General features: G+C 41.3%; 2 protein-coding genes across 4 annotated transcripts; both read right to left on the reverse strand.

Moving 5' to 3' along the window:
- Positions 1-2,231: 2,231 nt before the first annotated feature.
- Positions 2,232-10,285, reverse strand: LOC117774902 (V-type proton ATPase catalytic subunit A-like). 2 transcript variants are annotated; one of them, XM_034607602.1, is made up of 15 exons: positions 10,202-10,285; positions 9,555-9,663; positions 6,993-7,121; positions 6,632-6,846; positions 6,412-6,549; positions 6,165-6,316; positions 5,655-5,817; positions 5,348-5,456; positions 5,114-5,236; positions 4,904-5,018; positions 4,469-4,532; positions 4,131-4,334; positions 3,547-3,641; positions 3,053-3,224; positions 2,232-2,931 (listed from the first exon to the last, which is right to left on the reverse strand). In XM_034607602.1, the coding sequence occupies exons 2-15, from the start codon at positions 9,634-9,636 to the stop codon at positions 2,839-2,841; spliced, it is 1,854 nt and encodes a 617-aa protein (XP_034463493.1). In that variant the 5' UTR covers positions 9,637-9,663; positions 10,202-10,285; the 3' UTR covers positions 2,232-2,838. The 2 variants fall into 2 exon arrangements, with proteins under 2 accessions (XP_034463493.1, XP_034463492.1); XM_034607601.1 differs by lacking the exon at positions 10,202-10,285 and adding an exon at positions 10,012-10,068.
- A 1,490-nt stretch (positions 10,286-11,775) lies between these two features.
- Positions 11,776-17,803, reverse strand: LOC117774903 (wiskott-Aldrich syndrome protein family member 3-like). 2 transcript variants are annotated; one of them, XM_034607604.1, is made up of 9 exons: positions 17,604-17,803; positions 16,408-16,569; positions 14,670-14,804; positions 14,414-14,567; positions 14,213-14,330; positions 13,582-13,766; positions 12,673-12,894; positions 12,292-12,578; positions 11,776-12,169 (listed from the first exon to the last, which is right to left on the reverse strand). In XM_034607604.1, exons 2-9 carry the CDS (start codon positions 16,538-16,540, stop codon positions 12,012-12,014), a joined length of 1,392 nt encoding a protein of 463 aa, XP_034463495.1. In that variant the 5' UTR covers positions 16,541-16,569; positions 17,604-17,803; the 3' UTR covers positions 11,776-12,011. The 2 variants fall into 2 exon arrangements, with proteins under 2 accessions (XP_034463495.1, XP_034463494.1); XM_034607603.1 differs by having other exon boundaries at positions 16,408-16,572.
- Between the last annotated feature and the right edge of the window lie 5,908 nt (positions 17,804-23,711).

The following is a 23,711-nucleotide window of genomic DNA, read 5'->3' on the forward strand; positions in this document are numbered from 1 at the left end:
TTTCATACCTCCTCCCACAGCTGAGGGGCTGTGTTGAGGTGTTCTAAAGCTGCATGGGCACCACTGATAATCCACACTGAGCTGGACAAGGGTGCGTATGAGAAACATGACAGGCACTCGTAGATGAGAGAGAGAGTGATGATCCAAGGGCGGCCCCACCCACTGGGATCATATTTCCTCCCACAGGCAACCTGACCTTACTTCTCACACAGAAAACTCCAGAAGGGTATGTGTGTGTGTGTGTGTGTGTGTGTGTGTGTGTGTGTGTGTGTGTGTGTGTGTGTGTGTGTGTGTGTGTGTGTGTGTGTGTGTGTGTGTGAGTGGTCCTGGTTGTTCTCATATTGTGGGGACTTGAATCTGTTTACACACTCACATTATGGGGACTTGTCTTTCTTTGGGGAGATAAGTTTAAGGTAAGTGTTCCATATTTACTACTTCCCGAAGCAAGTAGTAAATATGGTTAAGGTTAGAGTAAGTCTCCAGTAAATCAATGTAAGTGTGTGTGTGTGTGTGTGTGTGTGCGTGTGTTTGTGACTTGAAGCAAACATGAATGCTCCTATTGTGAGTCTGTGTTTCTACACATTACAGCCATTGCATACTATGAGTGTATCTGATAAGTGATTGCAGCAGGAAAGTTCGTCTTTTCTCTCGGAGCTCAGGCTCGAACACAAACCAGCTACCCTGCGCGTTTTATGAGAACTTCAGATTCTTACCCAGGAACACTTGCAGAGCTTGTTTGCTGACTCAGGACCTTGAATCCAGTTGATAAAAACTCAATAATTCAACTTTTGTTAGTAGAAGCAGAAGATTAAAGGAATTGAGATCAGATAGTGGTGAGTGGCAGATTTTAACCACTTGAAAACCGTATGGGAGCTGACAACTCAGTGAACTATAGGAAAACACAGTGAATTTCAGAAAGTAGTCATAAAACTGATGCTGCAGGTGCGGGAGTCATCTATAGGACAATATTGGAGAGAGGGTGACCAATAATAACTTTTATAGACTACAAGTTAAAGTTATTAAACTAACATTGTCTTCTTTGAAGTGGACAATGTGGGTTCACTTGCACCAAATGGCACAGAAGCTCCAAAATTTGAGTTGATTCTGTGTTTGAAGGCAAATGTTATGGATTGAGAGTGATGGAACCTTCACTTTTCACATGTACGCACACACACTGCCTGTCAGTCATTACAAATTAAAGAATAAAAGGTGCATTATAAGCTATGAACTGGTATATTGTGAGAATGGTGTCTGCACCAGTGTGTGAGTCTGGATGGATTGAATCAATGCAGAGAAACGATGCTCTTGCTCCTGAGGGTTATACTTCCATTAGTCTTGATGGAGCCCGGAACCCGAGATACAGGCTCTAATCTATTTTGGAGGAATTAATGCCGCGAGTCGTAGACAACAGACTGAGCCAACTGCATGATGGACATTACACATCAGCAAACTGCAAAGATGCTGTGTGTGCAACAAATAAAGACTGACGAGGAAACGCAGCAGACTGTGTCTCTACAGAGCAGCTGTTTTCATCTTAAACCTCCATGAAAACAAATCGTGTTATCCACCTATGAAAATGTGGGTCCACTTCTTTATCACTTTTTTTTTGTGTGTGTTAAATCATTAATTCAGCCCTATAATTTATCAATTTATCAGTCAAACTTTGTCCATTGATCTGCTTCACATCCACTTTAAGGTTTGCCAGAGCAAAGAAATAACTTCTGTCATAATAAATAATTTGTGAGTCTGATTTCATTAATAAACGTGATGGACCTCATGACCTCATTGTCTTGGGGGCTTATATCTAATCCCCTGAATGGTAGTTAAAGGATTTCAATGGTAGCAAGTGTGTTGATGTAACATTATGTACTTTCTGCTTGAAGTATTTGACAGTGCAGACACAAAAAGGTTGTGTTTTCACTTAAAAAAAATAAAATGCTTGTTGTAGCTACTAAAAATAAATGTATGGGGAAAACTGAATTTCAGTAGGTCAGTAAATAGTCAGTCATAACATGTGCGCCACCTAGAGGTGAAAGTCATTTCCTAAATATCTGTGTGTTCATGAAGGTTGGTTCTCTTGAAAATGTTCAGCTGTTTAAAAAGGTAAAGGAAACAGATTGTCTTTTAAAATATAATATAGACAAACACAAATTAATTTATCTCACTAAGAATGAAATAAAAACTGAACTTCTCTGCACATGATTAAATCTGGACGCAAACGAAATCAGTCATTACTTTACATTTATTTCACACAACAGCAATGTACCAGGAATATAATAGTCAGACATCTGTTACAACACAACTCTAACAGAATCATCCATTCACATTTTTTGTACATAATATCAAGTATATATTCCACAACATCAATATCACACTAAGGAGGTAAGAGAAGAAAGAATGCTTTTAACGCCCTGATATCACTCAGTGCATCTGTCCCTTTACCCGTGTGCATGTTCCCATTCATAATTATAGCTTTTATCACCGTCAAATCTGGGGGAAGAACAACGTCCCTTTCCACTCTTTGTTGCAGCTTGTAATTAAGTGCAAGTGCAGCGCCTGATGGGGGCCCACTGATTTTAACCACCTCGAGATGGAGTAGTGATCGATAAGTGCTCTTCAATTGTAATATTGTTTGGGCTCCGAGGGGATTCCAGTGCTGTTTTTATGAAGCAAAGATCAACAAAACTAATTTGTCCGGGTCATGGAATGTTTAAGGGGACATAAACACCAAGGTAGACAAAGGTTTGTAGACACTCAGAACACGGGCCGTTGAAACTGCACTATGTTGCACTGCACTGGGGTTTGAGTATGTGGGAGAAGGGAGAAGACGTGAGAAACTCATTCCTCCAGTGTCCGGAAGGCGTTCTGCATGTCTTCCAGCAGCTGAGCGTACTCTGCTTTGATTTTAACTTCGCCATCCTTCACAGGGTCCTAAAGAATCCAGTGAACATACACAAAGATTAGGTTATTTATCATGGGTGATGAAAAGTAGGATGAAAAAAATAAATAAAAAATGTGGTCATCTCCGTAAAAACGAGGAACAGTCATGTACCTTGAACTTCATGGAGCTGATCCTGTAAAGGATCTCTCCCATGTGCTCCCTGATCATGGCCCACGTGATTTTGTTGTCGCTCTGTGCCGTGGTCTCCACCGCGTGTCGGGCCAGGTCGTAGAAGGCGATCGTGTTCGAGAGGATGCCCACAGTTTTGTAGAAGGGGCAGAACCTGTGTATTGACAGAAGAATGTGTGAAGCTCACAGTTTATGATGTAAGGAAGGATATTTAGATGTCTCCCCTTCACATCTACTCACGAAGAAGTCAATACCTTGCTTAACCACATTATTTTTTCTATCGTTTCCACCAATTTATAATCTGTGTAGTAAAGTGTGTCGTCCCTTAAACGGAATTTAAATCTGAACCAGTTAGTTTATGTCCTCGGTTGTGAAACCAGGATTGCTATTTTGAAAAGAATACAAAAGGTGGAAGAGCCAGCTCATACATTGTAAATGATACATGTTATGTGGTTGGTGAGTTGTTTTGTTTTCACCTGTCGTAGGGGGTATAACCATTCTGCTGCAGGAAGTCGTCCTTGATGAGCTTAGCAACTTCTAGAGTGATCTTGTCACTCTCAGCCAGGGAGGCCTGTGAACAATAACAAGAAGATCAGTCCCATTTATATTTTCAGAGCCATTGATTTACCATTTAAATAATACAAATAATTTAACATAATTAATTAAATATAATAAAATAATGAATCTACAACTTTGACAGAAATGTCTTCACTGGTTTCACACAGGAAATGAAGAGATTAACTGTCGAAAAAATTTGAAGAAATGACATTAACAGTTTGGCTGTTTTGTGGGTAGAGAATGTCTGTGTTTCACTTTAACAAAGATATTTAAAAACATATTGAGCATCTGACCTTCATCAGGGAAACTTTAATGAAGGGAAACAGATCTGGTACCATATGTTGTTTATATATATTGAACAGTGCCGGCAACATCTCCTAGACAAGTCTCGGGAGTTTTTGATCTGACACGACTGTCAATAAAACATTTTTGCATTAACTGAATTTGCATAAATCTTTTTTCCTGAATTTCTCAAGTGTTATTTAATCATAATCTGCCGAACCTTTCCCACGAGCTGCACGATTTCAGCCAGGTCCTCCTCCTCCTGTAGAATCTCTTTGGATTTTGTACGGAGAGCGACGAACTCAGGGAAATGTTTGTCGTAGTATTCATCCAGAGCTCGTGTGTACTTGCTGTAGCTAATCAGCCAGTTAACAGAGGGGAAGTGTTTTCTCTGGGCCAGCTTTTTGTCCAAGCCCCAGAACACCTGCAGAGAAGGAAACAACAAATACTGATGCTCCCTCAGAGTGATGTGCAGGGAAGGAAACAACAAATACTGACGCTCCCTCAGAGTGATGTGCAGGGAAGGAAACAACAAATACTGAAGGGAGAATTACATACCTGAACAATTCCCAATGTGGCTGAAGTGACAGGATCTGAGAAGTCTCCACCAGGGGGCGACACACTAAGAGGAGGTCAACATATAAAAGGAAGACTCAGCCTGATAATTTATCATTTACCTTTATTGTCGGAGTTTATCATGCTATGCTGCTTACATTGCTTATTCACGTGAAAAAGTTCCACAGGAAAAAACAATAAATTAATCAAATGAGATCTGGAATTCAAAGACATTTTCAAGACCCTATATTTCACTGATATCATACAGACACAAAATCAATCATACAACATGCAGTAAAAAAGACCTGATGTTTTTGTACATTTGATTTCCTATCATTCACCTTTTTAGTTTGTTATATGACGCTAGGACTATAAAACAGAAAGATGAAACTTTGAGGTTGACCTTATTTTCCCTGCTTATACAAAGAGTGGACTCACGCTCCGACGATGCTGACGCTGCCTTCTCTCTCTGGATTTCCCAGACACTTCACACGTCCAGCCCGCTCGTAGAAGGAGGCGAGCCTGGCCCCCAGGTAAGCAGGGTAACCGCTGTCTGCAGAGGACCACACACACAGTTGAAACGGTTTCACTGCAAACTGTCCTAGCTACTCGCTGTTAAAATTTATAACATGTAACTGATAAACTTACCAGCGGGCATCTCAGCCAATCTTCCAGAGATTTCTCTCAGAGCTTCAGCCCATCGAGACGTGGAGTCAGCCATCATGCTCACGTTATAACCCATATCTCGAAAGTATTCTGATAATGTGATACCTGCAAAGGAAGTTATATACGACCCATTGCTTAGAAAGAAATAAGAAAGGGACTTTATTTCTGTTTTCAATAAAAATAAACAATGTTTTGTGGATGTGAAGGGGTTGGTACCTGTATAAATAGAAGCCTCTCTGGCAGCCACAGGCATGTTAGATGTATTAGCAACCAGTGCTGTTCTCTTCATGATGCTCTCAGTCTTTCCATCCACTTCCATAGTAAGCTGTTGGGCAAGAGCGGCGTATTATTACAGAACATGATCACTGGACATATCAACGGACAGTTTCTTTCTTTAGACATAAAGTGATTCCTTCTCTTCGCTTATTTATTCTGTTTCAGGCTCAAAAGTATCTCAACAGTACATGTGTGTGTGTGTGTGTGTGTATATGTGTGTACATATATTTGGCAGAAATCCACAAACCTCAGGGAAATCTCGCAGCACTTCAGACATTTCGTTTCCACGCTCTCCGCAACCGACATAGACGATGACGTCACTGTTGGAATACTTGGACAAGGACTGAGAGATCACCGTCTTGCCACATCCGAAGGCTCCAGGTATGGCAGTGGTGCCGCCCTGCACGCAGCTATAAAGCACAGAGAGCCATGCAGATTTAGGCAGTGTAAAGATTTCACCACACAGCGCAAAAATAATATCAATAAATCTTTACAATCTGAAAAAAATAACATATCAAAAGAAACCGTGATCATACTTTAGAGAAACACTATGGCTTTGCAAGGACAGACTAAAAGAAAAGATACATTTATAAAGTATTAAAGTAGTAGTAAAAGTATTTTTAGTAGTAAAATACAGCAAAGTTTCTTATACAGCAAAATCAAGATTTATCGCCTCCACCACTGAGGGTCAGTTGTTTAATGTCTGCATTTACAAAGGGAAACAAGAGCATAATTTTATCTTGAGACGATGACTCACGGGAACAGCGCGTCCAGAACCCTTTGACCAGTCAGCAGCGGATGATTGGCCGGTAGTTTCTCTGTCACAGGGCGGATTTGTCGCACTGGCCACACCTGCACCATAGTGAACTTCTCCTTCACACTTTCAAATTCCAACTCTAGAACCACATCCTGTGATGCAACAAGATCAGATTAGAAAATTAGTTTCGTAGAATTTTATATCGAACAGAAGAGCGCTGTGATTCAGCAAAAAATTAAAAACTCACAGAAATGTCGTAGTTTCCTGGCGGGGCCACGTAGGTGACGGTGCCTCTGTTGCGAGGTGGAATCATCAGCTTGTGCCGAATAAGGGAATTTTCATAAACCATGCCGTAGATATCACCGCCTGTCATGTGATTGCCAACCTGGAGAAAGGATCATGTGTAGTCAGTGAGAAGAGATCGAGGAGAGACATCCAGGTTTGAACTGAAAGTATATATTTCTTACCCTAAGGTTCTGGCCAGGGGTAAATTCCCACTTGATATCTCTGTTGAGAGCGCTGATGTTTACTCCTCTCGGGATGTAGATGCTTTGAGTGAGGTCATTGATGTCTTTTAGAGGTCGCTGGATACCGTCAAAGATGGAGCCCATGATTCCCGGTCCCAACTCGACGGAGAGGGGTTTTCCTGTTCGCAGGACCGGGTCACCCACAGAAACACCGGCTGTGGCATGACGTTAGGAAAAACAAACTGCCAGCACTTTGACACACTGTTCTTGTCTTCAATGTATTATGTGAAATGGATTTACAGAAGTTCATAACATGGTATTGAGAAGACAGAGAAACATAATACTTCAGCGGGAAGGATACAAGTCTCCTCATAGACCTGGATCGTCGCCATGTCTCCCTCCAAACGGATGATTTCTCCCACCAGCTCACTGTGACCCACACGGACCAGCTCGTACATGGCTGCTCCTGCCATCGCAGTGGCTGTCACCACTAGTTTGAAACGAAAAACAAACATACTAATTAATACAAATTTGGAAATTGACACAAAAACGAATCTGTTGGACTTGGACAATGCTAAAACTTTTATCTTCATATTTTTTCTTTTGCATTTGGGAAAATTCAAAAAGACAGCTTGAAAAATATTGTATTATGACAATAATGAGAAACATTATAGCTTAAAACATGTAAAAGACCAATTTCATAAAAAATTATACAGACTAATACAGTGATATGATTTACAGACTGATGAAAAAAATGTGTTTCTCTTTGATTTAAATAAAAAATTTAAAAGAGTACTTCCGCTTTTTTATTTGTTACATGGAGAATGTCACAGAAATTCATTTGTTCTATACCATCACCAATGTGAACTGGATTTAAACCTAGATGCTTTTAGATTTGGAAAATATGATGGTAAATATCACAATCTGATAAATCTGTGTGTTACCAGACATTTATTTAAATAGTTTATGTCATGGTCACACTCCCTTTAATATACACTACCGTTCAAAAGTTTGGGGTCACCCAGACAATTTCGTGTTTCCCATGAAAACTCACACTTTTATTTATCAAATGAGTTGCAAAATGAATAGAAAATATAGTCAAGACATTGACAAGGTTAGAAATAATGATTTTTATTTGAAATATTAATTTTGTTCTTCAAACTTTGCTTTCGTCAAAGAATGCTCCATTTGCAGCAATTCCAGCATTGCAGACCTTTGGCATTCTAGCTGTTAATTTGTTGAGGTAATCTGTAGAAATTTCACCCCACGCTTCCTGAAGCACCTCCCACAAGTTGGATTGGCTTGATGGGCACTTCTTGCGTACCATACGGTCAAGCTGCTCCCACAACAGCTCAATGGGGTTGAGATCTGGTGACTGCGCTGGCCACTCCATTACAGACAGCATACCAGCTGCCTGCTTCTTCCCTAAATAGTTCTTGCATAATTTGGAGGTGTGCTTTGGGTCATTGTCCTGTTGTTGGAGGAAATTGGCTCCAATCAAGCGCTGTCCACAGGGTATGGCATGGCGTTGCAAAATGGAGTGATAGCCTTCCTTATTTAAAATCCCTTTTACCTTGTACAAATCTCCCACTTTACCAGCACCAAAGCAGCCCCAGACCATCACATTACCTCCACCATGCTTGACAGATGGCGTCAGGCACTCTTCCAGGATCTTTTCACCTGTTCTGCGTCTCACAAATGTTCTTCTGTGTGATCCAAACACCTCAAACTTTGATTCGTCTGTCCATAACACTTTTTTCCAATCTTCCTCTGTCCAATGTCTGTGTTCTTTTGCCCATATCAATCTTTTCTTTTTATTGGCCAGTCTCGGATATGGCTTTTTCTTTGCCACTCTGCCTAGAAGGCCAGCATCCCGGAGTCGCCTCTTCACTGTAGACGTTGACACTGGCGTTTTGCGGGTACCATTTAAAGAAGCTGCCAGTTGAGGACCTGTGAGGCGTCTATTTCTCAAACTAGAGACTCTAATATACTTGTCTTCTTGCTGAGTTGTGCACCGGGGCCTCCCACTTCTCTTTCTACTCTGGTTAGAGCCCGTTTGTGCTGTTCTCTGAAGGGAGTAGTACACACCGTTGTAGGAAATTTTCAGTTTCTTCGCAATTTCTCGCATGGAATAGCCTTCATTTCTAAGAACAAGAATAGACTGGCGAGTTTCACATGAAAGATTCTCTTTTTCTGGCCATTTTGAGAGTATAATCGAACCCACAAATGTGATGCTCCAGATACTCAACTAGCTCAAAGGAAGGCCAGTTTTATAGCTTCTCTCACCAGCAAAACAGTTTTCAGCTGTGCTAACATAATTGCACAAGGGTTTTCAAGGGTTTTCTAATCATCCATTCGTCTTCTAAGGCGATTAGCAAACACAATGTACCATTAGAACACTGGAGTGATAGTTGCTGGAAATGGGCCTCTATACACCTATGTAGATATTTCATTAAAAACCAGACTTTTCCACCTAGAATAGTCATTTACCACATTAACAATGTATAGAGTGTATTTCTGATTAATTTAAAGTTATCTTCATTGAAAAAAACAGTGCTTTTCTTTGAAAAATAAGGACATTTCTAAGTGACCCCAAACTTTTGAACGGTAGTGTATCTCAGTGCAACGGACCATTGTGCGGGATAATATGACGATCACAGATTATTGTATCAATGCGATGAATTGTTACTTGATTTATTAGGACCATACCCTATTTTTGTCTCATGTTTTTCATTTATTATGAGAAGCTCTGTTAGTTTTGCTTTGGCACTTCAGGATTTACAGCTAAAACGTTGGACTCTGTTGTGTTTTCCTGTCAAGCTTTAATACATGAACACCTGACGACCTGAGGCAGGTGGAACAAATGATTTACAGCTCAGTGGCTTGTGAGACTAAACAATGTAAATAACATTAGAAATCAGACCTGGTCCAGAAACTCCGTGCACAAATCCAAACTCGCTTTCTCGCTCCTCATCCCGGATTTTAGGAAGTTTGGAGGTGTCCATCTTGATGCTTTCTGTGCTGAAGAATCCCTGAAGGAATGAATGAGACACGGTCAGGTTTTAACATAATTATCCACATCACATCAAGAACCGACACATCTCTGCTTAACTGATCATAACCACAGACTAATGTTATTCACACACACACCACAGAGGGAAGAATGGATTTATGTGTTCTCCATAACCCGCGGTGTCAGGTGATCTGACCGTCCAGGTCCTGCAGCGTTAGCACGGTGAGCTAAAGCTAACTCCGCCGAGGCTTTAACAATCCTCCGCTGTTTCCCCCCCCCGTGTCGATGACAACACGTTTGAATGTCATGTCGTCGACTGGGACATGTTTCACACACAGACAGCAGCTTCGTGTCTGTCACTACTCACACGTAAGGTTGAGAGTAAAGCCGATTTGTGCGGATGAGTCATGTGACTAGCTAGCAAACATTAGCCGTCTTCTTCTTCATCATCATCATCATGTCAACCTCACACACTTTGAGCTAAATGAGCTGATATTGACACACAATTGAAAACCACAAAGCTCCATGTCACACACAGTTACACGTTAATGTCTCACCTTCTGTTCGGTTGTCCAGGACTGTGTGTACCGAGGAGGAGGAGGAGCAGCGTCACTCTGCAGATCACCTGCTGCTACCGGAACTGTCACGGGGAGAAAACATCTCCATTGTGGCTCAACCGGATCCGCCGCTCTGCATTCGGTAGAACCAACATGGCGGCCGAGGCTCTACAGTTTCCTAATCAACGATTAGCTCCTCCGGTCTGCACACGGTCTTCAGGTGCACTACTGACCCCTGCTGGACATAAAGGGAGCCTCCACCTCTGTTTACTAACTGTATTCAAGAGTATTTAGGTTTGATTGTGAGTATATTACAACAAACAGGAAACTGTGGAACATGTAATGATTTATTGTCTTTCATTCCAGCTTTTTCTCAAAAGAAAACTGTGGGGGAAAAAAAAACACATTTGAAAATAGAAGTCTATCCATCCATCTGTTAAAGCCTCCTCAAGTCACCTGACTGGAAGAGGTTTGTGGTTATGTTGTGCTCCTTGTAGTTTGCCTTCCCTTTGTAACTGTTTGATTTGATTTCCATCTAAAATGAAACTCAGTGCAGCATGTACCTCAACCAAGGCTCAAATCTCCTCCTAACTTCAGTCAAGCTTAACACACTCTTAAATATGAGTCCTCTAAATATGCAGATTTTTTTCCAATAGGTCCATGAATTATTACACGGGACATTTTAAAAATATTAAAAAATCTCGTAAAAAATCATAGATACATAAGGGAATTCAATGGGTTCTTTCCTGACCCACATCACACCCTTCCACCAAGTATCATGTTGATCTGTCCAGTAGTTTTTGTGTAAATAACAATAAATGTTTCTTCAAACCGAGTCTCTGTCTTGAACCTCCTTGGCTGCTTTGTCTGCACTTGTCCTTTCATCAGAACAACCATTTTAATCTTTTGCCTTTTGTAGCCGTTTACAACCTTTATTATGTTAGGCCTACTATATGCCAACCTTTGTAACAACATGTGATACATTTGTGCCAACAACTTTTATAATTGTAAGTATATAATAAAAAAATATTGTATGCACAGTCCCCTCTGTCATTGAGTAGCATCTCATAGAGTATAATTATCTTCCATTATGATAAATAACTAGAACTTACTTGAGAGATACATAACAGAAAGATAATAGTGTGTTTACTGCATACTTGAATAATGTCTGCATGTCTGCATATAAAATGAAAAACAAACTCATCATGCTGACTTTACTATTATCATGACTACTAGAAAATGCTTGTCGTAGACTAAGAGAGTTTAAAATGAAGATAACAATATAACAAGACAATAACAAATTATATTTGAACAGAATGTCTGAACAATACTGAGAAAAATAAAAGGCATGTCAACTTTTACAAAGACACATCACCACAAATGATTTAATGGCAGATCAACAATTCGTAGTTCACATTTTGTGGGTTAGGGAAATGTCACAAATTGAGGTAGCAATTACAAAATATTCATCAAACACTCAAATAATGTAGGGAGGGTGCAGGTGGTCCACCACATTATAAGGAATGTGTGATTTCACAAAAATGATTCATGAAAAACAACAGGCATTTTCACAGACGACACTTTGACTTGTCATTGTAGGAAAAGCACAACTTATAATTAAGGACGTTTCATCGGTGGTAGCAAACGAAACATTTATTTTTACTACAATTAATCTGTTTCTGCAAACTGTTTTCAAAGTGTTCTTCTCTTAGTTTTCCTCTCGCAGCAGTGGCCATGCACGAGCCCAGTGGACGTAGCCAAAGAAATGGATTCACGCTGTCGATTCATTTACACTGGAGGTCCCTATGTGTCAGTCCGACCATTCGTTTTCGTCCAGCTCAGAGTCGTCTTCTGAGTCGCTGTACTCCACAGCGATGCGTCGGGACAAGATGGTGGCCACGTCGTTCCCAACGGGCTCCCGCTTGTTCTGCTGCTCCTGCTGCTCTTGGACTTTCTTCAGCTGGATGCCTAGAAAATGGCACAGATACAGTATGTTGAAGTAAGAACACATCTTGTAAGCTTTTATCGACTATTATTGACCAGCAGAAAATATTAGGAGTCTGACCACTGAGATGCCAAAACAAACTCACCCATGCGAATGGCGGACAGCAGGTCACTTCTGGCATCCCTCACCGGTTTAGCCTCAGCTCTGCCGCCTTTGCTGTGTCCCGGGAGGTGTGAGGGTGCAGCCGGGGGAGGGAGAGGCGGTGGACCTGGGGGAGGCGGGATGCGAGGCCCCGAAGCAGGCACAGGCGGGAAGCCTGGGCCTACGTGTGGAACTCCATTATGTGGCGGCAGTGCACCCAGAGGAAAACCAAAGGCTGTTGATGCCGATGGGATGGGTGGGCCACCCGAGGCAGGAGGTGGAGGGGCACAGCTGGTCCGCAGGGAAAGAAAGAGGATTATAGTGGAAGAGCAATGTTACATTAAATTCTACCTCTGATTATGCAAATGGAACCAAACAAATGTACTTGTAATCTGCGGGTGGACGTATTGAGCCGTTGGTGCGGTCCGCGGTGCGAGGCTCCGGCGTGGCATAGGTTACTCTCTTGTAGTTGACATCAATGCTGTGGTATTCATGCTCCGCAGGTGGTGAGGGCTGTGCATTCCCAGGGACGTAATCGTGAGACTTGGCATAGTTACAAGCGGCGTGGGCAGGCAGCGGAGGGACGGGGTAGTCGGGGAGGTCAGGCCTGGACAAACAATGAGAGACAGAGAGCTCATGCTGATGCCTTCACATATCCAGATGGTGGATCTGGTTTCACGAAATCAAAACTGAAGCACAGATATTGTTTTTTTTGTGTCACTGTGGTGCCATCAATGAATAGAGGCTCCACCCTTAGACTTTGCAGTAAAACAATAGTTTTAAAGGTCAATCTTCAAGGTAAATGTTGCATGTTTAAAATTGAAGAGTGGCAGAAAACATACACTCAGACATAGAGACAATCCTTTTTATATTTTATATTATTATCCATGGGTTCTTTCTTATCTTTATTAATGTGCGTGGTCTTTCAGATCGACAGCACGTCTGATTGATTCCACGTTCTGATTTTGGAATGCTTTCACTCAAAACCCTGCGCTCACATTCAAACAGCCCCAGCTTGTGCTCAAATTGTGCATTTGCACTCAGATATTTTTTTGCTTGGACAGCTGAAGCTCTTCTCCTCACGCTGCTTCTGCTTCTCGGTTTTCTCCTCTGCTCTCAGTCTCTTTCTCCTGTGCTTGGATTTATTTGTGCAACAAGTCTGTCATAATTCTCCAACCAGTAGAATACTTTTCTTTATATTTTCCATTTAAACCGGCTGGTGTTGTGCATGAACTTGAGTGAATATAAAACAAAGTCAACAAATGGGGACTTTCTGTAAAATAAAAGCACTAACCTGCCGTCTGGGGAGAGGGAGCCCTCAGATGACGCCCCCCGCCGTAGGGTCTGCGGATGGCGGTGGTCCGGACGAAGCTCTTTATCGAATGCCATCATGTTCCACTCTTGCCTGCGGTTCCGAGCCTTTCTCACCTTCTTCACCTCACGTTGAAGGGTGCTGCATTCCACACATCGCTTCTGCTCCTGGGAAGAAGGGACAAAGGAGAATGAGAATGAACAACCATTAGACAGGGGGGTGGCACTCAGTGGAGCACATACTGTAGCTCCCCCAAGGCCCAACAGCCCCCCTATGAATTCACTAGATCTAGACTTTTATTTTGATCTGCACCAATTTGCACACACTCAGAAATAACAGTCCCCTAAACGTGAGTTTTTTTCCCAGCAAGATCCATGAGCTATTCTTATAGAACTAAACGGAAATGTTGATAAACGCCCCATCTTGGAATTTTAAAGAAAGGGAAATCCTGGATCTGGACCAAAATTTGATGGCTTCTTCCCTGACCCATACCGCATCCTTCCACCAAGTTTCTTGGAAATATGTCCAATATCTATCGCGTAATCCTGCTAAATGTCAGACAAAAACATGACCTCATACATAGAAATAAAGAAGAGGGTAGAGTCGCCCTCACCCTTTGCCTCCTCCTTTCTTTCCTCTTGTGCTCAGTGTCCTGCAGCATTTTCTCCTTCCACAGGTCAAAAAAGTACAGTGGGTCTGAGTAGAACTTCATGGCGTCAGTGGAATCCTCTCTGTATTAAAAAAATAAATAATTTAACAGATGAAACTGACCGGAAACGTAACCTGTGGTCACTTCTGACACCTCATGCAGTACCTGTAAGCAGTGAGGGTGCTGAGAGGAGGAGGCCTGTCGCTGCTGTTGTACATGTCGCCCACGGAGCTCGGCGTGCTGCCCTTGGACAAAACCTGCTGGTCCTGGGCCGCAGAGCTTTTGAACGCCTTCCTCATGTTTATGTCCTGGAGAGAGACTGCGAAACAGCAGTTAAACACCAAGCTGGAGAAAATGAATGACAGAATGACAGAGTGTAAGTTATTAAACTAAAGTGAAGCATGATGTCCAGTGAACTGACCCTCCTCCACACTGGAGTCCAGCTGGGTAACTTTGACGGCCAGGCGGTCAATGCGGTCCTGCAGGGAGTTTGCACGCACATAGAAGGTGTTGGCTTCATTGAAAAGTTCCCCGAAGACATTTTCTGCATGTTTACCTGCAGCCGGAGCAAAGATGAGGAGAGGAAGGAAGAAAAGGAGCCGTTAGGGTGGCACTGGAACATTGTTAAAGAAAGAGACAAGGAAAACACGTTATCTGTTTCTTCATGTTGCTTCTCATTATTACCTCTGCCAAGGAGATTATGTTTTCATCTGTTTGTTTGACTACAGGACAGATTACCACAGAACTTGGTGGAAGGATTTAGGGAAGAACCCATTCAATTTTAGTGCAGATCTAGATCAGGGGGCAGATACAGGCATCATGGGGATTTTCAACCTTTTACCATTTTCTCAGGGAATAATTCATGGATCTTAATAAAAAAAAGCAGTTGGGTTTAGGGGACTGATATTTATGAATGTGTGCAATTTGGTGTAGATTAGAATACAAATTTGGATCCAGTGAATTTGTATGTGGTTTCATACGGGGACTGTCTGTCTTTACCATTCTAGTAAATAAAATCATAGCTATAACCACCCAGACACGTGAGAAACAGATGAGTGAGCTGAAATAAATATGGATACAATCAAATTGTTTCTAGCAGCAACTAACATGTCGTCTGAGTAATTCTACCTAGCATTTTGTTGTTAAACTTAATCTCTCGTCATAGGTTCCATTATGTTTCTCTTATGGATTATACACTTTCATTAAGTGTCTGGGTCCCGCGCAAAACAGCACGACAGGCACACGTCGAACAGCTCAGATCCACTTAATGTGGGAAACCGTCATTAGACTGCACTGTGTCTGTGGTTTGTGTCTCCGCCCACTCACTCTCAGTCTTATCTGCCTGCAATACAAAAGCTTTACGGTATAAGCTCTAAGCTCCTGCAACTTCACTAAACCCACACACACACACACACACACACACACACACACACACACACACACACACACACACACACACACACACACACACACACACACACACACACACACACACACACACACACACACACACACACACACACACAGCAATGTGGCCTCCACAATGACAGTTTGGTGATAATTGCTCTGTTTTGAAGGTTCTCCATGGCTTGTTAAGGGTCCACCAATGAAATGATGAAAGGATGTATATGGTTTGTATGGTTGTTGTTTTTCTGATAATCACCTTTCGAGGATTAGGAAAATTTGAGCTCTTCTAATGCAGAGCTAAATGCACGCCAGTATGTCCTGGTCAAATCAGTAGCTGAGCTATCAATCGAGAGGCCGCTGCTAATGAATTGGAAAACATTGTGTACCTTCATATATCAGTGGTGGCAGTGCAAGTTGCTGGGATATTGGGTCACCAGTAATGATCTTTGGTCAGAAGTCCAGTGTGTAAGATTTAGGTGAAAGGGATCTATTGGCAGAAATTAAATATAAAATAATCCTAGTGATGTTTTCACGTGTGTGTTTTATCAAAATTTTACGAATTGTTGTTTTCTTTACCCTAGAATGGGCCCTTTATATTTAAATACTTTATATTTACACTGGGAGCAGGTTCTTCTATTCAGCTGCAACATGCAACTTCACCACTAGAGGTCACTAAATTCTACACACTGAACCTTTAAAGAGGCGTATTGACATGCAAACTATGTGCTGAATAAGAGTAACCGTGATCTTACTCAGACTGCTCAGTTGGCGGATGATGGCGGAGAGGGTGTTGTTGGTTACACATTCCAGCTCACTGCCAATTCCCTCGGGCACGGCACCGTGGCACAGGTGTCGGGGCTTGATGTTTCTCTTGACCAGAGGCATGACCCCGTCTCACATCTCGACCGCAGCACCTGCTGGGAGACACGGGACAGAGCTGACAGCTCACTGGATACACTAGCACATTCTCGGTTCATGCATGGAACCGTTAATGTATTGTTATAGATTTTCTCACCAAAACACTGGATTGATGTTAATGTGTCAGATAAAAATGAACACTAAAAATATCATAATTTATCACCACCTGTCGTTGTATTACACCTACTGTTTATTGCTACCATCGTTTTCAGTTAGTGTGCATTGAGGCAAATAAGTCAATGAGGAATATCTGCATGTTAGATCACATAAGGGTTATTAACAGTGAGAGAAGGTTTATGAAATAATGGAATTCACATTCTAGCATTTTTAACAAATACACATCCTGTATAAGCCATCGTATCAATTCACAAATTCAGAACGCTCACTTCTGTGGTTTCTGTGTAAGTTGACTGTTCTTACTACTCCAGACAGTTTTCACGTGGCCTACAGCAACAAGTAGTTTGTTCCTTATTAGATTTATAGCAGAACTTTCGTTTACTCAGGTCATTGTTGTGTTGCTGGTCTGAGACAAACTCATTAGGTTTAAGTCTCATAATGAACTTAAGAACTCACTTTTGCACAGAACAAGGACTGTGGATATTGTCCTGCATCACTAACAAAGAAAGTTGTTTTAGGAGCTGCATCTCTTTGCAGCCTCTTCACAGTGACACATGGTGCTTTCACTGTATATTGTTTAAAGTTAGATTTGGAACAAATTTTAAATTTAACCTTAAATATCTGAGTATTAATACAAAAAATCAGCAACTGAGAATGTTTTTCTTAGTAATAGTTATAAAAGTATGTTGACAAAACTGTCAAATTTGATAAAAAAATGAATTATGGCACTTATAAAAGGTGACATGTGTATAAGTAAATAAACAATATTTGAGTGAACGAGTTCCTTATTTACACGTACAATGAAAACAAATCTGTTTGTTTTCAGGTCAGCGTTCCAGTTTTCGAACAGCAGGGAACATCCTCAGCACTCATGAGCCACAATAACAAACAATATGGCATCAAAGGATCTTACCATGGGGTTGTGGAGGGTTTTTCTTGTTGCTTGGTTCAGAGTGTGTCATTGTTTCTTCACGTCAGCGCGGTGAGAAGGAGCGGTGACAGTGGAGTGAAAGCTGTCTCATCCAATCCAAACAAACTTTGTGCTGACCTGCTGCAGTCGTGTGTGGGACGGTGACAGTGGTCATCTCTGCACGGAGCAATTCACTATGAAAACAAATCTCTCTGGTCCAAATCACAGCTTGAGCCATGAGGGGATTTGGTCAGCAGATTTACTCCTGTCGTCCAATCATGGGCGCCGTGTCGGCCGTTTGACATCCAGTTGTTTTATTTCAGGATGTCTTAGTCCTGATGTCATTGTCTACAGGTCAGACGCTGTCTTCTGTGGAATGTGTATTTCTAAATAATAGTAGAAAACAATCAAACTAAGGATGCAACTGATAAGCACGTTGATTATGGATTAGCGTGATGATTGGGGCCTGTGTTTGTCAGAAAATAGAAGAGACACCTGCATCGCACATCCCAATGTCAAGTCTTCTATCTTAGTCCAGAACAAAAATATAATCAATTTAGAGAAAAACAAACAAATAAAATATAGACTTTTAAGCATTCTTAGTGATTAAGACACATTTACATATTTGTGATTAATTTCATGCTGATTAATTAAGAAGAATTAAATACAAATCTAAATATGCAGCCTTTCAGTTTCTTCCATACACTCTCATAACCATCCCTCACAAACATTTTATTTACTTATTTATTTACTTACGCAACCTTTAACTGGAGTGAGTTGTTTCTTATTTTTGACGGCAGCATGTCAGTCCCTGCCGGTCCATTAACATCTTATATATGAACTGGATTAATGGTGAAAGAAGACACTCTGCATTTGATTTGAAAGCTACACACACACACCATACACACACCGTACACACACCGTACACACACACACACACACACACACACACACACACACACACACACACACACACACACACACACACACACACACACACACACACACACACACACACACACACACACACACACTATTCTCACAGATGGCATCATCTGGATTGTGGGTGGGTGGAGTGGTGGGGGTGTAACCCAGATATGGAGGCTTAAATCTTTATAAGTCGCTCACCATGAAACTCAGTTATGATGGGTTGAAAGGGCAAGTTAACGTCTCATTTTTCATGAGTACAATTTATGAATTTGAAGCAAGAAATCAACTTGTAATTGAATTATTAAGGAAATCAGATAAAGAAGAGGAGGAGAACATAGTATATAAAATAGCAAAAGTTAAAGAAACTAAGTTATAAAATTAAGAAGAAAAAATTAAAGCAACGGAATAAGGAATAGTTACATTTTCGGGGAGATGCTTTCTTGCTGAGAGTTAGAGGAGACGGAGGCTGTTAGCTTAGCATTAATAAAACAACTGAAATTTTGATGTCTCAGCTCATTTACTCTACATAAAACCAGAAAAGGTCATTTTTAAACTTTAACATTTGCCTGAAACTGAAAAGGTGTTGATTATTAATCTTTAGAATTAGTTTCTTGATGTTAAGCTAATTGGTTTCTTTTGCCATACGTGTAGGTAACTGAACAAGCTTATTTCCCATAATGCCACACTTCTTCTGTAAGTACAGTGGGGCCTGAGCATGTGGTTTTTAAATCTACTCTTAAAGCGACATGGAGCCACTGGAGATGGTGGAAAGAAGATAAAACTAAAACCGATGATGATTTTCAGTGTTAATGTCCCATTTTCTAATAAGGCAGGTGCAGGGTGGTAAACAAAAGGAAAGTGTATAATAGCAGCACATAACAATTATAACGTGGCACAAAAGCTTTGTTTGACTAAAACAGGACAAAGGATGACATGAGGAAAAAGTGTGGAAGAATGGGTTTCGGTGCAAAATTGATAAAACGCAAGATACGTGATCACATACTACAATAAAACTTAAAGAGCCTAGTATAACAGCAGTGCACAAAGTTCAATACATCCCACTTATCAGGAAACAATAGTAAAGAGATACTCTCATATTACAGATAACCAGCCACATCACAATACTAGACAATATTTCAAAGAAATCAAAACATCCATAATCACATAAAAAATGAATGAAGGCCTGTCAGATTATGTAGGAATTAAATCCAGGAAGTTTCATGCTGAAGAAACTGTTTATTTCCACCTCATTTTAAAATTTCGATTCATCATTGTTTTTTTTTCATCAGGTGCTTTAATGTGTGATTTAAAAGCTGTTTAGTGACCATCTTTCGGTGCATTTACTGATGGCGTCAGTTCACTGTTGTTATATTTCACTGAGGGGTCTTCACGTTTTAGACGGTGCCATAATCTCTTAGCCAGCTCAGAAGTATTAACCCCAATACAGCACTTACCCCCCCCATTATCGCCATCATTGACACAATGCAGCCGACCAGCAGCTTAGCCACTTACTGCTCACACTGACACCTCCATCATCCATTACACACTCACACCCACACGGCCTCTCTTCGGATATTTGTCCCCACATTATGGCTTTCTAGTCCTACTCGATATTGATCACTGCCAATGCCTTGCCAGTTATTACCCAGTGAGAGGGAGCGACGCACACACACACACACACACACACACACACACACACACACACACACACACACACACACACACACACACACACACACACACACACACACACGCGTAAACTAGACTTATCAAAATAAAGTTTTAAAATCATGAAGCACCTATAAAGGGATAGTTCACCCAAAACTCACCACTATGGATCGGTGGGTGAAGTGTTTGAGTCCACAAAACACTTTTGGAGTTTCAGGGGTAAACAGTGTTGCAGCCATATCCAATACAACTGAAGTAAATGGTGACCGATTCTTCAAACCTAAAGAAACAACAGAAAAAAACATAAAATGCTTCCATACTGCTCCGTGACTGGTCCGTCATCCAAGTGTCCGTAAGCCCCAAATTCCTATTCGATGTGAAACAGTCTCATTTACACCAAGTTTTAAGCCTGAATGTCCTCTCATATCTGCCTGTGGAGCCGTGTCCGCGTGTGGAGGCCTTTTATGTTTTTTTGCGTTTGAAGAATTGGTCACCATTTACCATTTGGCTGCAAAGTATTTTGTGGACTCAAACACTTCAGCCACCCCTCAATCGGCATAGTGGTGAGTAGATAATCAGTGAACTGTCATTTTTGGCTGAACTATCCCTTTAAGGAGACACAGTATTTTAGTTTAAATTTGTCACTATGGCTTTTTAAGCAGATGATCCTGATGTGCCGAGGGTCATGTTTGGTGATGACATAGTTGAATGAAGCAGCAGAACAATCCGCCACTAACAGGTGGCGGATTGTTTTGCTGCTGATGTGATGTAATCTGATGAAAGTTTATAGCAAAAGTTGCAGCCTGGGAAATGCAGTTTTGAGAATTCTTTTTTTAAATTTGTATGTTCTAGACTTAAAATTCAAGCATGTTTATTTTTTATTTTCCTATGTGATTGTCCAAATATCCTACATCGGCTGATCGCTCCTTGAAATTTTCTTGAATCTGAAATTAAGGAAAAATATAATATTTTGCTGTGGTGTTTAACTTGTTAGTTCATCTACAACCTGTTAGATTGTGTTGTATAAACATGGCCACAGTCTACAGGTACAATGAGACCCTCTAATGCTCAAACGCTTCACTGCCATCTGTGGGTTACTGTTGGTAATGCAACTGGATGAGGAGCAGTGGGTTAAATTATCTGTTCTTTTTGATGATTTTACACATTTGTAAATAAATCAGGCAACACTGTTGTACACCATCTAGAACTACAGACCAAAGTGATTCACATAACTATGAACATGCACCAAATGCTGCTCTGTCCTGGTGTTTATTGTGTGTATTTCATTGTCTTGTTATTTTTCTTTAAGAAAAGTGATCTCTGATCTTTGCACAAAAACCATGATTAAATAAATATATTCCTTTTCCAAATAGATCGGATAATGCTCTGCGGGGAGAGCGAGGAAGAGGATGTTGAAGAGCTTGTGACACCTGTTGAGTCTGACTCAACTGGTTGTTTGTATTGCACAAACAACCATTGACCTGAGCAATGCACACATACTTTTGTAAAACTAATTTCAGATTTTTTTATCTTGACAACTACCAGGCCCTCTATGCAAATCTACACTCAAAACAATATTTTGATTCTATTCTCGTAATGGGTCAGAGGTGCCTTTAACAAACTATCATAATATTCTTATTGTTATTAATCACACATATTTCTATTTAAAATACGTTTTCCTTCAGCATTTGGGGATATGGAAAAACAATAGAATCTCTGTTTCGTAGCTTTCAACCATATCACAAGGTTTTCACGAGCATAAGATTGTGATGTTCTCAACTCAACTCATGATGCACTTACTGTCTTTTATCACATATCTTGTTTGGGGTTTGTTGGGTTGTTTGTATGGATTTAAGGAGTTATCAACCTATTGGTCGAAATGAGATGTAGTTTGTATTTATTTTCAAATTGTTTTCGCACACCAACAGTTAACAAATTATTTAAACTCACCTTACCTTATCGTTATAAATCTATCTGTTTTCTTCACCGCTTGTTTACAATGGGCCTTTACAAAACACAAAACCTTAGATTTTCCCATAGCAAAGTGCAACCCATCACACGACAGTGGGAAAAATGATCAGCCGGAGCTTAACGCTGTATCAAAAGCCTCACAGTTCCTGAGCAGCCGCCTTTAGAGGGGGTGACTCTTAGAATGCCTCAGCTTGTTTGTCTCATGGTTTAAGTGGTGCACATAGCCATGGAAAGATCATTAAATCACTGTTTTACCACTTGGCTTAATCCCCACAACAAAAGGGGAAGATACAAAAAAAAGAGAAAATGGGGGGAAAGAAAAAAATGGTGGGTGAGATTAAGTGGGGACTTGATGGATCTAAACTGACGGCTCTGTTTCCCAGCGTTGCCAAGGGGAGTTAAGAATCTTGATTCCACATCTCCCAGGCTGAGGAGTGGCTGCTGATCGGACGTTCCCTGTTACCCCTGCAGTAGCCGGCCGTGGTCATGGTATCTGCTGCTGTGGCCATCTGCCGGATTACCCAGCAGGATATATTTTTATAGAGAGCATCCTATTCATATCCTGCCTGCAAAGGTTTACATTAAGGTTGAACTCGGGTGCACTTACAAAGGCAGATGAAGTAAGCCCTATCCATCCTGCGCCACCCCTCCCCATCTTCTCACTGTTTGGGAGACTGATAGCACTGGGCTGAAGGGGGCTGCTTCACCGTGGCATGAAAGAGGATCTCATGCAATGCCACTGTCTGCTGCTGATTTTTTTTTCAGCCGCTGACAATAAAGTGGTGCCCAGCATGAAAAAAACATTTGTATGTGCCAAGTGCGATTGTTTCTTCTAATAGGCATCAACAGACCAACTTCTCTGTGTTACCATACAGGTGAACTCATTCCTGGGAAAATGTTTTTTTCTTTCTCAGCCTCGTAGGCGCGATGGCGTCCCCCTTTTTCCTTGGCCTAACGGGATTAGTCGTGCCAGTGCTACCCCGGCTGTCACGGTACTGTCTACTTCCCATCTCTCTTCTGGGCCTCTAATGTGATTAACCCATTCCCTGTGGTCCAAATGGTTCTGGAGGGTGGGTAGAGGTGGGGGGTGCTGGGGTTTTGGTGGTGGTTGGGGGGTGGGGGGGGGGGGGGGGGCACCTCCTTGGCATGTTCCTCCCCATGCCTGACTCACCATCATTGGCACCTTTGTCGGCCAGGAAGGACTGAGGTTGAAGGTCTGCTAGGGTGTGGGGACAACAACAAGAAGCCGAGGAAAGAACTCAACAGTCTCTGACACTTAAAGCTGAGCCTTGCAAGATTTTATGAAAAAAATATATTTGATTGATTATTATCTTGAAATATTAAATATCAATCCACAATGTTTTTTTTCCCGCATGCTTAATATATTGACCTCATTTCGACAGTTTGTGTCGTGTTGGATCTCTGCAGACACCTCATGCAGCCGGCGATAGGAATCTGTTCAGGCTGATTTGCATCGTGGCTTTTGCTTTCAAATCGCTCTGCACTGAATATTTACTGCTCGCTTAAGTGGAGACAATAATA

This window comes from Hippoglossus hippoglossus, chromosome 14 (assembly GCF_009819705.1).
Source record: "Hippoglossus hippoglossus isolate fHipHip1 chromosome 14, fHipHip1.pri, whole genome shotgun sequence".
NCBI classification, from domain to species: Eukaryota; Metazoa; Chordata; class Actinopteri; order Pleuronectiformes; family Pleuronectidae; genus Hippoglossus; species Hippoglossus hippoglossus.

Bases quoted from the DNA above. Each gene is read 5' to 3' on its own strand.
- LOC117774902 (XM_034607601.1), bottom strand. From the start codon at position 10,053: ATGACTCATCCGCACAAATCGGCTTTACTCTCAACCTTACGT. The intron at 6,847-6,992 runs GTATCCTTCCCG...GTCATGCCACAG, and splicing joins CCAGGTCTATGAGGAGACTT to CCGGTGTTTCTGTGGGTGAC. The intron at 5,818-6,164 runs GTGAGTCATCGT...TGTGCTTTATAG, and splicing joins GTTCTGGACGCGCTGTTCCC to CTGCGTGCAGGGCGGCACCA.
- LOC117774903 (XM_034607604.1), bottom strand. From the start codon at position 16,540: ATGCCTCTGGTCAAGAGAAACATCAAGCCCCGACACCTGTGCCACGGT. The intron at 12,579-12,672 runs GTACATTTGTTT...CCTGCGGACCAG, and splicing joins CGTCCACCCGCAGATTACAA to CTGTGCCCCTCCACCTCCTG. The intron at 12,170-12,291 runs GTGAGTTTGTTT...GCCATTTTCTAG, and splicing joins GCTGTCCGCCATTCGCATGG to GCATCCAGCTGAAGAAAGTC.